At 38.0% G+C, this 16,723-nt stretch overlaps 2 protein-coding genes across 2 annotated transcripts in view; both read left to right on the top strand.

Annotated features, from left to right (window-relative positions):
- The first annotated feature begins 3,449 nt into the window (after window positions 1-3,449).
- dhh (desert hedgehog signaling molecule) lies at window positions 3,450-8,494 on the top strand. Its single transcript, XM_065285629.2, has 3 exons — window positions 3,450-4,416; window positions 6,716-6,977; window positions 7,077-8,494. Exons 1-3 carry the CDS (start codon window positions 4,105-4,107, stop codon window positions 7,922-7,924), a joined length of 1,422 nt encoding a protein of 473 aa, XP_065141701.1. The 5' UTR covers window positions 3,450-4,104; the 3' UTR covers window positions 7,925-8,494.
- Window positions 8,495-14,049: 5,555 nt separating this feature from the next.
- kmt2d (lysine (K)-specific methyltransferase 2D) overlaps window positions 14,050-16,723 on the top strand; it is a 31,215-nt gene continuing 28,541 nt past the window's right edge. Inside the window, exon 1 of the mRNA XM_065285622.2 lies at window positions 14,050-14,486. The gene's annotated coding sequence lies outside the window, so the exon portion shown is untranslated. The remainder of the gene's footprint in view (window positions 14,487-16,723) is intronic.

Here is a 16,723-nt window from a genome sequence, read left to right as displayed (position 1 = left end):
CAAAAAAGCCCAACTTAAATGCATTCATAAAATAAGCCCTGGATGACAGGGATGATTTATGAAACCACACTCTTAAAAAAAAACACCAAGATAAAACTCGGCTCTATACAGCAATTCTAAAAGAACCATTTCTGGTTTCCCAAGGAGCCTTTCAGTCTAAGGTTTCTAAAAAAATCTGTAATGGTTCCCCAAAGAACCTTTCAGACAAAAGGTTACTGATATAACATTTTCTGCTTCTCTAAAGAACCTCAGTCAAAGGTTTCTAAAAAAACATTTTTGGTTCCCAAGGAGCCTTTCAGTCAAAGTTTTCTAAAAAACTATTTTGGTTCCCCAAAGAACCTTTCAGTCTAAGGTTACTGATATAACATTTTCTAGTTCCCCAAAGAACCTCAGTCAACGTTTCCTAAAAAAACCTTTTTTGGTCCCAAGGAGCCTTTCAATCTAAGGTTTTTTTAAAAAAAACAAATTTGGTTCCCCAAAGAACCTCAGTTAAAGGTTTCTAAAAAATATATTTTAGTTCCTCAGAGAACCTTTCAGTCTAAGGTTACTGATATAACATTTTCTAGTTCCCCAAAGAACCTCAGTCAATGGTTTCTAAAAAACTTTTTTGGTTCCCCAAGGAGCCTTTCAGTCCAAGGTTTCTAAAAACATTTCTGGTTCCCCAAAGAACCTTTCAGTCTAAGGTTACTGATATAACATTTTCTAGTTCCCCAAAGAACCTCAGTCAACGGTTTCTAAAAAAACATATCTGGTTCCCCAAAGAACCTTTCAGTCAAAGGTTACTGATATAACATTTTCTGGTTCCATAAAGAACCTCAGTCAAAGGTTAATGATATAATATTTTCTGGTTCCCCAAAGAACCTCAGTCTAAGGCAGGGGTGTCCACTCCTGCTCCTGGAGGGCCGGTGTCTCTGCAGAGTTTTATTCCAACCCTAATCAAACACACCTGATCCAGCTAATCAAGGTCTTACTAGGCAGACTAGATACTTTGAGGCAGGTGTGTTGAGGGAAGTTTTAGCTAAACTCTGCAGGACACAGGACCGACTTTGGACACCCCTGGTCTAAGGTTTCTAAAAAAATCTGTTTTGGTTCCCCAAAGAACCTTTCAGTCAAAGGTTACTGATATAACATTTTCTGGTTCCCCAAAGAACCTCAGTTAAAGGTTTCTAAAAAACATTTTGGTTCCCCAAGGAGCCTTTCAGTCTAAGGTTTCTAAAAAAATCTGTTTTGGTTCCCCAAAGAACCTTTCAGTCAAAGGTTACTGATATAACATTTTCTGGTTCCCCAAAGAACCTCAGTCAAAGGTTTCTAAAAAACCAATTTTGATTCGCCAAAGAACCTTTCAGTCAAAGGTTACTGATATAACATTTTCTGGTTCCCCTAAGAACCTCAGTCTGAAAAAATGCATCTCTTTACAGCAGTGCTAAAATAACCATTTCTGGTTCCCCAAGGAGCCTTTCTGTTTAAGGTTTCTAAACAACATTTTTGGTTCCCCAAGGAGCCTTTCTGTCTAAGGTTTCTAAACAAAATCTATTTTCGTTCACCAAAGAACATTCAGTCAAAGGTTACTAATATAACATTTTCTGGTCATCCTAAGAACCTCAGTCTGATAAAACGGGGCTCTTTACAGTAGTGCACAAAGAACCATTTCTGGTTTTCCAAGGAGCCTTTTTAGTTTCTAAAAAAATCTATTTTGGTTCCCCAAAGAACCATTTAGTCAAAGTTTTCTAAAAAAAAAAAAAAAAAACTATTTTGGTTCCCCAAAGAACCTTTCAGTCAAAGATTTCTAAAAACATGTTGGTCCCCCAAAAAACCTTTTCGTCAAAAGTTTCTAAAACATCTTGGTCCCCAAAAAACCTTTCAGTGAAAAGTTTCCAAAAACATGTTGGTTCCCCAAAGAACCTTTTAGTCAAAGGTTTCTAATAACATGTTGGTCACCAAAGAACCTTTTGGTCAAGGGTTTCTAAAAACATGTTGGTTTCCCAAAGAACATCTCAATCAAAGGTTTCTTAAAAACATTATTGGTTCCCCAAAGAACCATTCAGTCAAAGGTTTCTAAAACATTTTGCTTCTCCAAAGAACCATTCAGTCAAAGGCTTCTAAAAACATGTTGGTTCAAGGAACCATTCAGTTAAAAGTTAAAAAAAAAAACATTTTTAGAACCTATTTTTTTATGTGGAGTCTGAACACTATTAATATTTTAATTCTTAGCTATTTTTGTCCATTAATATATTTTTATAAAGACTTTCCATAGACCTTAACCTTTGCATGCTTTATGTCTGTGTGTAAATTAATTGTCTGAGATGTCAGAGTTCTGGATACATATCAGCGGGTCAGCGGAAATCATTTTGATATTTTGCTGCTCTTTTTCCCTCCTCCCGCTCGCATCGCATTATTGACTCAAGGTATTTTTCTGTAGTCTAATTTTGAGCCATTGTTCTGAGGTGGTTTAAAATTATGTGGTTGATAAAACATGGGTGTTGACAGCTCAGGGGTCTTCTCTGCACAGGGGCCATGTGTCAGCCGGTGTCTTCTGCTCCAGGAGAAAAACAAAGAGACAGAAATGAATTAATCATAGAAATTCAGCAAATAACTGTAATGTTTCTCAGCAGGAAGCTGTCAGTGAAGACTAGATTCATGTCAGTGACCCTCACCTGCATCTAGATACAGAGACCTAAACTGAGAGTTTAAATAGACCGTTTAAACCCTATTTCCAAGTAAAACCGTGTAAGTTGTCATAGCTGTATCTCGGAAACAGATAAGGTGTGAATAAAAAAAATACACACACATTGGGGAAAAAAGCAATGCTACCACATTTTTGCACACAGCTCATCAAAACATAATTATATCATTTTAAAAAAAAGTTTATTTATTTTAATTTGTAAAAGTTACAGCAACGTATAACTAAATATTTATTGAGAATATTTGCAGTATAATTGAAGTTGTATTATATTTCTTAAAATAGCTGTTATGTAAATCAATAAACACAGTTTAAACATACTGACATACAAAAATATTTTCCATAAATCTCACGTTATTTTTACTTTTTACTAAGCAAATAATTTATTTTAATAAAAAATATTTTTGTTACAATTTGTCCAAATAGTTTTAAAATAGTTTTCTTTCTTTAAATTGATCTGAACTTGCCATTTAAAGAAGACACTGTGTGCACACTGCAGCATTTTGTTTAAAACCAATAAACGCGTGTTAAAATATTTTTTCTTGCATGGGCAGCAACCGTGAACATGTTCAGTAACTTTCTTCCAGTAAGACTTTAAAGAATGCGTCCAGAAATTAACTCACAAAAATAAACCTCTTTGTAATACATTGTAATCTTCATATGACTGGAAACGCGCGCGAGGTTGAGCGCGAGGAGGCGTGTGCGCTGCTGTCCTTGGAGCGCGCGCAGGAAGGGAGGGCGATCTCTGTCCGGTCACAAAAACTGAATGGTCCGAGCGCAGCGGTTAAAGGCGCTCGGGGGGTCGTGACGGGAACAAACACACGTTGGATCCGACGACTCGGACACTAAATTATGTTTGAGCGCGATTTTCAGGGAAGCCACATAGAGAAACGCGCTTTAAAGGTTATTTCAGACAACGGTGTTTTGCGGGGAGCTGTCCAAGGTGGGGTAGGATGATGGGATGAAGCACCTGTTGCTATGCCAACGAAGGATAACGAGGATGCGAGCAATCTCTGCTTGGAATGCCGTCACCAAATGACAGCTATAAATGGAGTACCAACTTTGTTAACTTTGTCACATTTGTGAGGTATTACAAATAGCCTATTTTTGTATTTGATCTGGACAGCGTTTTTAAAGTCAACGTTATTCAGATAACGTTTTAGTCATTTTTTTTAATCATTGTGTTCCTAAGCGACGTTTATGAGGGCATGTGATGTTAAACATTATGTCAGTTTAATCCATTCCACTTGAGTCAATTATTTACGAGCCCAGTCCCCAGAAGGGCCCGTTTTAATACAAGATCGTCGTACGGACATGGAAAAAGTCAAGTGTGTTAATGAAATGCCACGAGGTGCTGGGAGAGTCGCTCGCGCTGCACGCTTTGCGGCTCGCTGATCCGCTGACACGCATATTCACGCGCGTCAATGACGTTGGCTCCGTGGTTAGGACGGGCACGGCTCGGCCTGCTGACTGCGTGTATTTATTCATGGCTGGTGGTTCAGGGATGCGGGCCGGGCCCGGGTTACGGCGGTCGCCCCAGACAGCGCAAGTTGACTCCGATGTCTTATAAGCAATACGTGCCCGGTGTTTCTGAGAACAACCTGGGAGCGAGCGGAAGAGCGGAGAGCAGGATCACGCGCAACTCGGAGCGCTTCAATGAACTGGTGTGCAACTACAACACTGACATTGACTTCAAAGACGAGGAACACACCAAAGCCGACAGGTTCATGACCAAGGTAAAGGACATACAGTATTACTTTACAGTAAAGTCGCATTTGTTAATATTATTTATTAGGCCATTAGTTAAAGAATTAACAATAAATAATATCTCTGAAGCAATTATTCATCTTAGTTCATGTTATTTTTCAGAATCAAAACATTAGAATTAACATGTGTTGGTATGCTGTAAACATATTTTATTGTAGCTAACGCATTAACTAATGGTAATAAATGTAACCTTGTTGTAAAGTATTACAAAAAATACATTCATTGGCTAATGGTTAATAGAAAGGACACTATATTATGCAATCTACAATATTTGTTTCAAGTTTTCACAGATATCTGGCGGTCCTTTCAACACTTTCAGTCATCCATGACATACTTCATGCACAGTTAAACAGTTCTTGAAAAATAGTACAGTGCATATTCCTGTAATTTGGCTATTTGTGCATCTGCCACTACTGTGGGTCCAGGTGGAAAGGCCACTGATATTTGGATTGGGATTTTAGTGCATTGCCGTGATGTTTATAGAGTGTTTAGCTATGTTGCCATGTTTCCTAGGCAATTTTGTGTGTTTACTCCTCAATGTAAACACCTGAAAGACTGGGTCTGGGTGCCACACGTTTAATCTTTAACTATAGTCCTTAGTGAGCTATTAAATGGTCACTACACCTTTACTTCCTTAGCCTGGCACCTTACAAATAAATTAAGGCAGACACTAAATATATCCACAAGATAATGTTACTAAAATTTGTTTGGGATGCACTGATCCAAGCCACAAGTTTTTGAGATATTAAGTTTGATATCACTGATAATAAGTATTATTATAGATTTGGATCTGTGAGCACACCCTTACGAAAGTGCTTAGAGTTGGTGTACGTATGCATGTGCCCTCTCATTGCCCAACTCTGAAAGCTATCCTTTGTGTATCATTGCAAGCCTTTGCGGGGTCGCCTGTGCAGAATTCCGGCTTGTTGAAGTAATGGCATCATCGGAAAAGACTCTATTGTAGTAATGACAATGCAACGCCTCTGTCCAGCAGTATTGCGAGAAAAATCTCCCCGTTTTGTTTTCTTCCCCTCTTGATTTCTCACTCTTGCTGTCACATTCCCATGTACACGTCTAAACATTCCATCCGTCTGCCCTCTCGCTCAGACTGGTTCTTGCTTTCTTCTCTCTCTTCTTTGCTTCTCGACCTTGCCTTGCTCTCTGCCTTTTTCCCATACCCTCTCAATACTTTCGTGCTTCAGTACTTGACCGTAGGTTAGAAAAAGTACTGTTTACATAAAAAAATACTACTTCTGCATAGATTCACTTTTACATGTATAGAATCAAACCTTGATGATGTTGGAGAATCCGTGGATTAAAAGGCTAAATGCAAAAGTCTGACACTGGTGCCATTCAGAGGATTCTGTGAAAACGTTCCCATCGTGTGAAGAGAAAAACGAATTGACCTTGACAGAGCTGAAGTGTTCAAAGAATGCTGGAAATGAGTTAAAGTAGCTTTGTTCTTATTGTTAGATGTTGGGGGGGTGGTTATGGCCTTTAGCAGAACAGAATATTCTGGACAGAAATTTGCTGATGTGTGCATGCAGTGCCAAATTTTGCCAATGAATTGTGAAAACACAATTGTTACGCACTTACAGTGCATTTAAGACATTTTATCAGTTGCTGTTTTCTGAAATACAATCCTATGACGTTGGTTTTGCAGAATGGCACGTTTTGTTGGTATGTTTTCCTTATAAATAACTTATAAGTTGTCAATAATATCTATAAAAATGTGTCAGTTAAATGAACAGTGGCGGCGGTGACTTCTTTTATCGAGGGCGCTCCAATCAAAGTTGGTCACAACATGTATGTAGCCGGTCATGTGTGTGGTTCTTTTTCAAAATATGTGTTCTGCGCTTTGAGAGATCCTGTGTGCATCACGTGTTTTGTTAAAATAAGTACCTGCTGCAGATGCGTTTAAAGGGTTTATGACGCTGGCATTTGCCAGATACTCGCATAATCTTATGAGTAATCAGAGTTTACTGTTAAGGGAGTGTCTTGCATCTCTTTTTATCATAAACGGTTTTGGCGCGTATGCAACAGGCACTTATTTTAACAAAACACGTAATGCACACAGGATCTCTCGACGCGCAGAACACATATTTTGGAAAAGGGAACCACACACATGACACTCCGTACACTTATTTTGAATTAGCGCCCCTCGGATGAGCAGTCACGAGCCGCCACTGTAAATTAATATCTTAAATGAATTTTAATGTTTCTCTGTATTTGCAATTGCTATTAACTCACACTCGTCCTGCTTTACAGCGCTGCAAGGACTGCCTAAATAAACTAGCAATAGCGGTAATGAACCAGTGGCCTGGGGTTCGACTGAGAGTGACAGAGGCCTGGGACGAAGATGGCCACCACCCTCCCGGTTCTTTACATTATGAGGGCCGAGCCGTTGACATCACCACCTCAGATCGGGACACTAAAAAATATGGCCTTCTTGCACAGTTGGCAGTCGAGGCTGGATTTGACTGGGTGCACTATGAATCCAAATATCACATCCACTGCTCTGTCAAAGCTGGTAAGCTTGTACACTCTTCCTAACAAGTGTATGCCTTTCCTCGTCTTTGTATTGCTAAATATAATATTTATTAACCAATTCCACTTCTGTTTTTTCCAGATCACTCTGTAGCAGTGGAGAAAGGGGGCTGCTTTTCAGGATCAGGACTTGTGACAATGGCTAAGGGAGTGCAAAAGCCCATGTCATGTCTGCGGCCTGGAGACCGGGTGCTTTCCTTGTCCGGGTCAGGTGATGTTGTTCTCAGCCGGGTTCTTCTCTTTCTACATCGGGATGTAGAGAGCAAATCCACCTTCCTTATTTTTGGAACAGAAAATGGAAAACAACTATCAATAACTCCCAATCATCTCATTTTTGTGGCTTCCAGTCTCAAACGGCACTACCATGATTATCAAGCTATTTTTGCAAAAAGAGTTAGGATTGGAGACTATATACTTACTACTGCGGAGGATAGAGGAATTCGGCCATCCATGGTGGTCTCTGTTTCGCTGGAGGAGAAGATAGGGATTTATGCCCCTTTAACAGAACATGGAAACTTATTCGTGGATGGTGTGCTGGCTTCCAACTACGCCTCTGTTAAGGATCACATACTTGCACACTGGGCATTTTGGCCTTTCCACTTCTTGTTTGGCTTTCTCCAAACAGAGATGGATGAAGACTTGATTATATTTAAAAATAATGCCTTCAAAAACTGTTCTTCAGATCAGACCTTTCTCACTGATATGATACACAAATCACGCACAACTCCCAGCACATGCAGCAAATTCCAAGATGCCACAGCTGGAATTGAAAATGAACACGGTTTTGTACAACACTGTGATTGGGCCGATGGCCCTAAAAAGGAGGTTTACTGGTATGCAAGATTTTTGCACACATTGGGACAAATATTTCTTGATCCTCAGATGTTTTACAGATCGTCTGATTGTAAGATGCAGAATATGTGGACTTAATACCAGCTGTGCCTGACATTATCTCTGAAAATAATAACATTTTTAAAACTACTGACCAAAAATGGAAATGCAATAGACACTGTTTGGAATACTACTACTACTCAATAAATATAAAAAAGTTTAGTTGTTTTACTCATTTATATATGTGATTTTTGTTTCAAATATGTATACTTTGGAAATATTCTTGTGGAACTTAAAAATCATATTTTTTTTTTAGATATGGTTTATATTTGAATTATCTCTATGTGGACAATTTGAAAATTTCGAATGTAAACCTGTACATCTATAGTTTGTTTTTAAAGAAAATATTTAGATGAGTAAAAAATATTTATTTTTATACTTTTGGATTTATAATATATATTTGATGTTAAACTGTACGTCCATGTAGTTCTGGTTATAGCCTGAGATTCTTTGTTATACCGGCAGACACTGATAACTTTTTATATTGTCATTTTCACTGGATATTCTTGTAGTGAATTATGTTGCTAAATAAAACCTCATCTGCTTGGATTTTATTCACACAATCACATTTAAGTTGTACTGAATAACCAGTACAATATCAGTTTGTTAAAACATCAATTAATAACAGATCACCATATAACATGCATGTCCTGTATTAACCTTTTAGGATAAACTATAACTGTTTTGTCCAACCAAACATTTTGTTGACATTGTGTTTAACCAAATTTAGTGTACACCGTAAACAGTGAAAAGTTGGATCAACTTAAAAAATGACATCAAATGGTAAAATAAAAATATATATTTTTTTACTTGTATGTTTAAGTGAAAAATACTTTAAGTGAAAAAATTTAAGTTGAGACACTTACATTTTCTAGAAGTTACCTAGTTGATCCAACTTTTTACTTTTTACAGTGTACTGAATTTGAAGGAATTAAATTAATATTTCCCCCAAAAATGAAAATTCTGAACCTGTCATCTAAGATTTATATAGGTAGGCATTTTAATATTAAATTATTTGTTTGTGTTCAATAACAAAAAAATATGAAGTCATTTAATAACGCAAATTAAGTGGGTAAGTAAATTATGAGAGAATTGTCATATTTGGGGAAACTATTCCTTTAACAGTCTGGCTTTTACCAAGTGTTTTACGCCCCCTTGTGGACACCAAAGATTACACCACCATCTCCTCTGATGTGCTTGGCCTAATTTACAAAATCCATTGGTTTTAAAGAACAGCTTCCTAAAAAAATAAACTAATAAATTACGGTTGTGGTATTATTCAAGACCAACCTGCACCTAAAGTTATTTTTCAATTGACATTGATAATATATAGAATGGGCCCATCTCTTGTCCTATAGACGGTTTTCTCAGATGCACGTGCCTGAACCAAAGGTAACTTCTGATCTGTATTTATTTATTGGTCTGGCTACACTGTAAAAAATTATTTAGCTATATACAAATCTACCAAATCGTAGAATTGTAATGTTTTCAACTGGATAAACAAAGGATACGTTGGAGTATTATATGGAGAATGTGTAATTATTCTGATAGTTCTAGCTTTATATGTATATCCCCAGATTTCTATTCCATATGTTAAATATGGAGTGATGAGCGAACTGTACAATATATATATATATATATATATAAATGCACTTTTATTCAAAATATATTACAATTAATATAAAATTGCAATTATTTTTGATAATTTCTTTTGAACATTTTGTATATGATATGTCCATGCCTTTTTTTGTGATCTATAATCACTCTTAAAAACTTAATATAATTAACTCTTTCTAACATAGAATAGAATAGAATAGAATAGCCTTTATTGTCATTGCACTAAAAGTGCAACGAAAATTTAGGGTGCTCCCTCACCCACAACAAGAAATAACATACATTTTCAGACAAACAACAACATAAAAGGACTAAAAGAAAACCGTTTTTCCTCATTCTAATAAAAAAAATAAAAAAAATAATAATAAATATATGCAACATAAAAAATATATAAAATCTAATAAAATCTTCAGACTGTCCATAAATTATTAAAGTGCAATTTAAGCAGTATGCTGATTGTCTGCTTTTTCAAGGCGGTAAAAAAAAGATTTAGCAGGTAAAAGACTTATGTATGTATAAAACCATGGGTATTTGCAGTTCGTATGGCCCAAGGGAAAAAGCTGTCTCTCATCCTTTTTGTGTGTGACTTAATAGACCTGTAGCGTCTTCCTGAGGGTAGCAGATCAAACAGGGGGTAGGCAGGGTGTGAGGGGTCTCTGGTGATAGCTTTGGTTCTCCTAAGGCAATAAGATGTTGAGATGTGTTCCAGGCTGGGCAGAGGGCAGCCGATGATCCTCTGTGCAGTGTTAATCACCCTCTGCACTGCCTTTCTGTCCTCAGCTGTAGAGCCTGTGTACCATACACTTAAACAATGTGTAAAAACACTTACTACAGAGGAGTGATAGAAGGCCAGCAGCAGCTTCATGTCCAGATTGTTCTTCCTGAGGACACGTAAAAAGTAGAGCCGCTGCTGGGCCTTCTTAACCAGGGCCCTGATGTTAATGGTCCAGGAGAAATCCGCAGAGATGTGGGTGCCCAGAAATTTAAAGGTAGTGACAATTTCCACCCTATCTCCATTTATAAGGAGGGGGGTGTAGTCCTGTCTGTACTTCCTGAAATCCAATATTAGTTCTTTTGTTTTGCAGATATTCAAGTTCAGGTTATTTTCTGAGCACCAGCGCGCCAAAACCCTCACGTCTGCCCTGTACGCCGTTTCGTCCTCATTGAGGATACATCCCACTACTGACTACTGTGGTGTCATCTGCGTATTTTATAATGTGGTTGGTAGGGTGAGTTGGAGAACAGTCGTAAGTGTACAGTGCATACAACAGTGGGCTCAAAACGCAGCCTTGGGGAGATCCAGTGCTAAGTGTGAGTATGGAAGAGTAATGTGGACCGAGTCTCACAGTTTGTGGGCGACTCGTTAAAAAGTTTTTAATCCAATTACAGGTTGGTAGGGGGATCTGTAACTCTATCAGTTTACTGTACAAAATATCCGGAATAATTGTGTTAAAAGCTGAGCTATAGTCCACGAAGAGCATCCTCACGTAACTATTTTTGTTTTCCAGGTGGCTCAGCGCTGTATTGAGTGTAAGGGCAATGGCATCCTCAGTGGACCTGTTTGCTCGGTAGGCAAACTGGTAAGGGTCGAAGGAGGGGGGAAGGCAGTCCCTGATATGCTGGGAGACCGATCGCTCCAGACACTTCATGATTACAGACGTCAGAGCGATCGGTCTATAGTCATTCAGGGTGTCTATAACAGATTTTTTAGGAATGGGAATGATGGTAGAAGCCTTCAGACATGTGGGAACGGTGGCATGTGTCAATGAGAGATTGAAAAGTTTGGTGAGGATTCCTGCCAGCTGGTCTGCACATGCTTTAACTACTGCTCCTGGTATGCCATCAGGACCGGCGGCTTTCCTAGGGTTAACTCCCCTCAGGTTCTTCCTCACCTCATGCTCCTGGAGAGAGATAGGTGGAGTGCTAAAGCTGTGGGGGGGGCGATGACTGCAGATGTGTAGTAGTTGTGTCAAACCGGGCAAAGAAACTGTTTAGTTCCTCCGCCAGGGTGCTACTGCTGGAGGATGTAGGAGGGGGGCGGCCGTTGTAGTTGGTTAGGGCCTGGATGCCCCTCCACATCTGTCGTGGGTTGTTATCAGTCAAGTGACCCTCTACTTCCCTCTTGTAGGAATCCTTTGCCATATTATTGTCCATTTAAATTTCAATGACATTTTCTATCAATTTATTATCAAATCCCATGAATTTAGTTTTAGATAAATTAAAAGATAATTTATTTGAGTCAAACCAGCTCTTTAATTTGTACAGTTCACTTTCCACTACCATTACCAACTCCAGATTCCAGATTTTGACCTGAACAGTAAACATTGGTGTCGTCAGCAAACAAAACAAAACTTATAAAAAGTTGAAATTGTTTAACTTAATTTAAGTTAAAGTAACATAAAAATCTATGTTGGTTTGACAAAAATGCTTTTTTTACAGTGGCTAAACTGATCTCGGAAACAAATACCTTGATGAAAATCAAAAGTTTTGGTTTCCTAAAGACGAGGGGAGATTGTGAGCATGAATCACTGCTGTGCAGAGAAGTTTGGCAGCCAAGCAAGAATTTAAGGACCTAACATGTACCTATCTTATACATGACACGTTAGCTCACTGTAGTTGATATGCGTTACCTGTGATATATGAACGAAGGTAATTTACTTGTCATTTGTTTAGCTTGTTATAAAAATAAAATACTTAGAAAAGACTTTTCTTGTTAATGATTCTATGCGGAAGTCTACCAGAAGTTGCGTTTGTTTATGTTGTTGCTGCTGAAACTGTACACACAGAAATAAACAAATATAAAATCACATAAGTTGTGCAATGTGTACAGGCCTTAGGGCCTACATAAATATACATGAATGGGAAATTTCCCGGACAGGGCTTAAGCTTAGTCCCAGACTAAAATGCATGCTTGAACGGTCTGAACTGAAAACAGCTTGCACTCACATATCTTTAAATATATCAGTGCCACTGTTTTTAAAACAACTTAAATGTCCTTATATAATATGAGGACTAGCCCTGGCTTAATCTAAACCCTGTCTGGGAAACCGCCCCAACGTATGTTACTTAAAACCTTATTTAATAAAATGCTTTAAAATTTTATTCAGTTGCAACAACATTCCATTACAATCTGGCAATTTGGTATTCTGAAACTAAAATGATACTTTTAAGATGTAAATGATGCAGGGTTGGTTTTTGATCATGCTTTCCTGTCTATTTTTCACAGCTTTGAAGGTATGCAAGAGGATTATCTTGAACATGCAGGGCAGATGGGCACGCACCCCCACTAAAGAGATGTTCTGAACATCCATCTGGATCAGACCAATGACAAAGAATGTTACGTAGGCCCACCCAACTATTACCTTTGGTGAACCAATCAGATTTAAAAGATAAGCCTAGTAAGGCACCCTCGAAACCTTTTCGGTTCAAACTAATCCTGGCGAAAGCTGCAGCCAGGAGTTATTCATTTTGACAATGGGGTAGTATGATCATAAACTATCCAGGAAAAAAATCACTGTCCTATCAAGTGATCAGTACTGTATTTGGGTAAAAGTCACTGCATGTGCAAATATCAAATTTTGTATGGTTAAGTTAAACTGCACTATGATAAATGTTTATGAAACTGCAAAATTTTCATATCTGGGCATGTGCTCTCTATTATAAGATGTCTGTCATTTTTTTAGGGTGTGCCGAGTGTGATTTTTACTCCTCCTGACTCGAATTAAACCACTGTGGTGTTTAAAAAGACTTAATGTGTCAGCTCAAAAACAAATATACATCTGCTTACTGCTTAGACCAATACATACATTCTGTACACTTTCAGAAGATACAAAAGCTGTTACTGGGACAGTAGCCAGTCCCTTTAAAGGGGACATACCATAAAAATTGGAGTGCTACAATTGGGTCCCCAGTGCTTTTATCAACCTAGAAAATGTGAATAAGATCAACCCAGTAACTTAGTTTTGGTAAACCATTCTCTGCAAGCATGTGAAAAAATAGGTCATTGAAATTTGGCTCCCCTGGTGATGTCAGAAGGAGATAATACCGCCCCTTAATCTGCACTATCCAACCACGCCACTGTCATTTAGTGCTGAGATCAGCTCATTTGCATTTTAAAGGACACACCCAAAACGGCACATTTTTGCACACACCTACAAATTGACAATTTTAACATGCTATAATAAATCATCTATATGATATTTTGAGCTACAACTTTACATATGTACTCTGGGGGACTCCAAAGATTTATTCAACATCTTAAAAAGTCTTGTGAAATGTCCCCTTTAAAAAAATACACGCATTTATTTCAAAATGGGTGGTTAATGCACTTCCACCATGGGTTCAATTGAATATGCAACTTTTTAAATCTATCATTGCGTAATAATAGATAGACAGATAGGACGAGGACAAAAATACCCCCAACCTTTACAAACCATTACACCTCTCCAGCATTTAAGTCATACATACAGGTGGTTCAGAGGTAAATTCAGAAAAAAACTGACAGAAATATCCCCTTACTGCCTCCTAAACATGACCAAGAGTTCTATGCACCCTAAATTAGTTTTTCCTCTCAAAAGTAGGGGTCGCCGTTGGACTAAGCGTCGGTGTAACATTTACAGTTGAACCTGCAGCTTTGCCCTCAGAAAGCTGGTGCAGCTTATCCTTCAAACTGTTACATGAAACAAGTTTGTTAAACAAGCTTGCTGCATTTCTTATGTTAAACATTTGGCCGTGGGTTAACCAAAGTCTGGATGTTAGAAGCAAGCACGAGAATCCCTCATAAACTCATTTGATTTATTAGTATCGGCCAGCCACGATTCAGGTAGTTTAGCAAACGTTTGCTCGCTAGACAGCACTTCCCCCATCAACAACAAACTAGTAAACCCTGCCTAGCCAAAGCTAGCTTAATGAAATGAAACGGACCCCAGCGATTATTATCCGGAGGATTGTTCCGATCATGTACAAGGACGTTAGCAGCGCATTGTAGGTGAGTGTCAAAAGTATTATTATCATTTTTTAAATATACTTACAGAATTGTATTACCTATAGCAATAGTCGGCCCCCTTCTACGTCCATTAGTAAGTGCGAATCTGTCGGCCGAAATGAATCTGCTGCTAGCTTCCTACGTACCATTGCGTTTTAGATACGCAAGGTTAAAAACACAAGAACTAGTTACGCGTTTTACTAACATTGTGTTATAGTGTTAACTTTTGTTCTGATTTACTTTTATCCTTGCTTGTTGTGTTGTTTTAGTTTCGTGTGATGCATGTGTGTTTATGTCCTTGGTAAATGGGTGAGCCATATTTTTAGCCCCAGTCCACGAACCATCCGTCATGAAGACGTTTTATACTGTGAAAACCACAAAAACTATACGTTAGATCGCATACTTGTTACTGCTGCGTACTATTTCCTTTTGTGTTGTCGTGTGTTACTTTATGTGTTGTGCGAGTCGTTCAACGAGTATGTTTGGGAAGAGCAACAGCATTATGGTGTGTGAAAGTATCTGCTGGCTAGCAATCTGGATTAGCAGAGCAGATGTGAAACTGAACGTTTTCTGAAAAAGTGCGACTGTTCGTAAAAATGGATTAAAATGGGTGCTTTGCATAACATCTCAATCCACAGCCATGTTTGCAGTTTGTATGTATCGTTGAGGTGTCATGTCTCCCTTGATGATTGTAGCCTATTAGCATGTATTAAATGACAAGGAATACGTGGTTACTTTGAAATATGTTGCCTTTAATTAATATAAAACAGCTGAGAGTGCTATAATATATATATAAAGTTTACCTAACAAATTTAGTGTGCCATCTAAGCATGTGCGAATGTTGTCAAGTTAGCGTGTTGGTACTTAAACCGCTTGGGAAACCTGTCAACAAATTAGTCTGAAAGGATTTGGCTTGACATTTTATTTTAAGGGTCAGAGATGGTCAGTGTGGTGTGTTAAATAATACTGTCATTGCATGGTTCATTTAATTTAGGTAGCAAAAATGAAACAGTTGTGCAATTGGCAGCAGTGTCCCATATTGTGGAATTAGCTACGCACTTGAAAGTTGAAAAAGGGAAGCAATGTGTGTGCAGCGTTTGTTATTTAGCCATACCCGGCTCCTAAAGTGATGATCTTCCAAAAAAAAGAAAAAATTGGAAATGAATGAAGGGAAAAGTTTGAATACTTATCTATCCCTACAACTTTTCATTTAGTATAGTCGAGTATGGGAAAAGCTGGATTTTGGTTTTCTGCTAGCATAAAACGTTACCTGGATGGATATCACAATGCATATATAGTGTTTTATATCTTTTGTAACATTTTAAGTCATAATTATTTGTGGTTAACGAGTTCATACAAAAAAACTATTAATATTATTATATCTTATCTAAATATATTCGCACAAAGGTCATCTATAGCTATAGCTGAGTACTGACCTAAGGTCAGAACTTGTGTTAACTTTAGTAAAGTTATAAATGAGTATCCAGCCTTCTTAAATGGGCTTAATCTGAAATTTGAAAAATTATGTTCACATACTTAAGAGGAAACTATTTCAATATCAATCATAAAAAAATACAACAACCTGCTGACTCCGTAACAACAGAATATCACATATAAACGTTACTGCTTTTAACGGTCTACTTGTGAGAGGAAACAGACATGTTAATCAAGAAATGTGGGTGCATGGGCCCTGACAAGGACAGGACGTTGTATTTCAGTCCGTTTCATTTTTGCACATTATGCAATCTTTAACTGAACTGTATTTCCTTATGAACGGATAATAGTACGAGGTGATATTTAGCTCATGTCATGGTTACTCATGACCTAATTGATTTAAACTTTTCATATCACAACATACGTTAAAGAACCTTACCACATTCGCCTTGGTGTTATTTTCTGAGCACACTATTTGAATATATATCAGTGCACGCGCAACGTTTCGCCCAATCACCGGCGGAACTAAATATTGGTTCCCATGTTTCAGCCCGGCATCGTTATGCCTCTCACAGGAAGCGCGCTACACGGAAGTTGTATTTTCTTTGTGTTTCTCCCTTTAGCGTCGTTTTACATAAAGAAAGTAACGCAATATATTCGTTATGCACGAAGTTATGCAGTTTTATTCACCTCGCGTCATTACTAAGTAAAATAATCGGGTATACGTGTCTGTATGTGCCCGATTTTGGTGATGGGCGAGTGGATTATTTTGCAGGGAGTTTGTTAACCCCGGTCAGAAAGCTAGC

The sequence above is a fragment of the Paramisgurnus dabryanus genome, chromosome 21, assembly GCF_030506205.2.
Source record: "Paramisgurnus dabryanus chromosome 21, PD_genome_1.1, whole genome shotgun sequence".
In the NCBI taxonomy this organism is placed as follows: domain Eukaryota; kingdom Metazoa; phylum Chordata; class Actinopteri; order Cypriniformes; family Cobitidae; genus Paramisgurnus; species Paramisgurnus dabryanus.
Note: the sequence above shows the minus strand (reverse complement) of the source record. Positions and strands in the feature narration are given on the sequence as shown.

What these genes read in the sequence shown, in the direction of transcription:
- dhh (XM_065285629.2), top strand. Translation starts at nt 4,105, where the DNA reads ATGACGTTGGCTCCGTGGTTAGGACGGGCACGGCTCGGCCTGCTGACT. An exon ending in CCGACAGGTTCATGACCAAG is followed by an intron (nt 4,417 to 6,715) that starts GTAAAGGACATA and finishes CCTGCTTTACAG; the next exon opens with CGCTGCAAGGACTGCCTAAA. An exon ending in CCACTGCTCTGTCAAAGCTG is followed by an intron (nt 6,978 to 7,076) that starts GTAAGCTTGTAC and finishes TGTTTTTTCCAG; the next exon opens with ATCACTCTGTAGCAGTGGAG.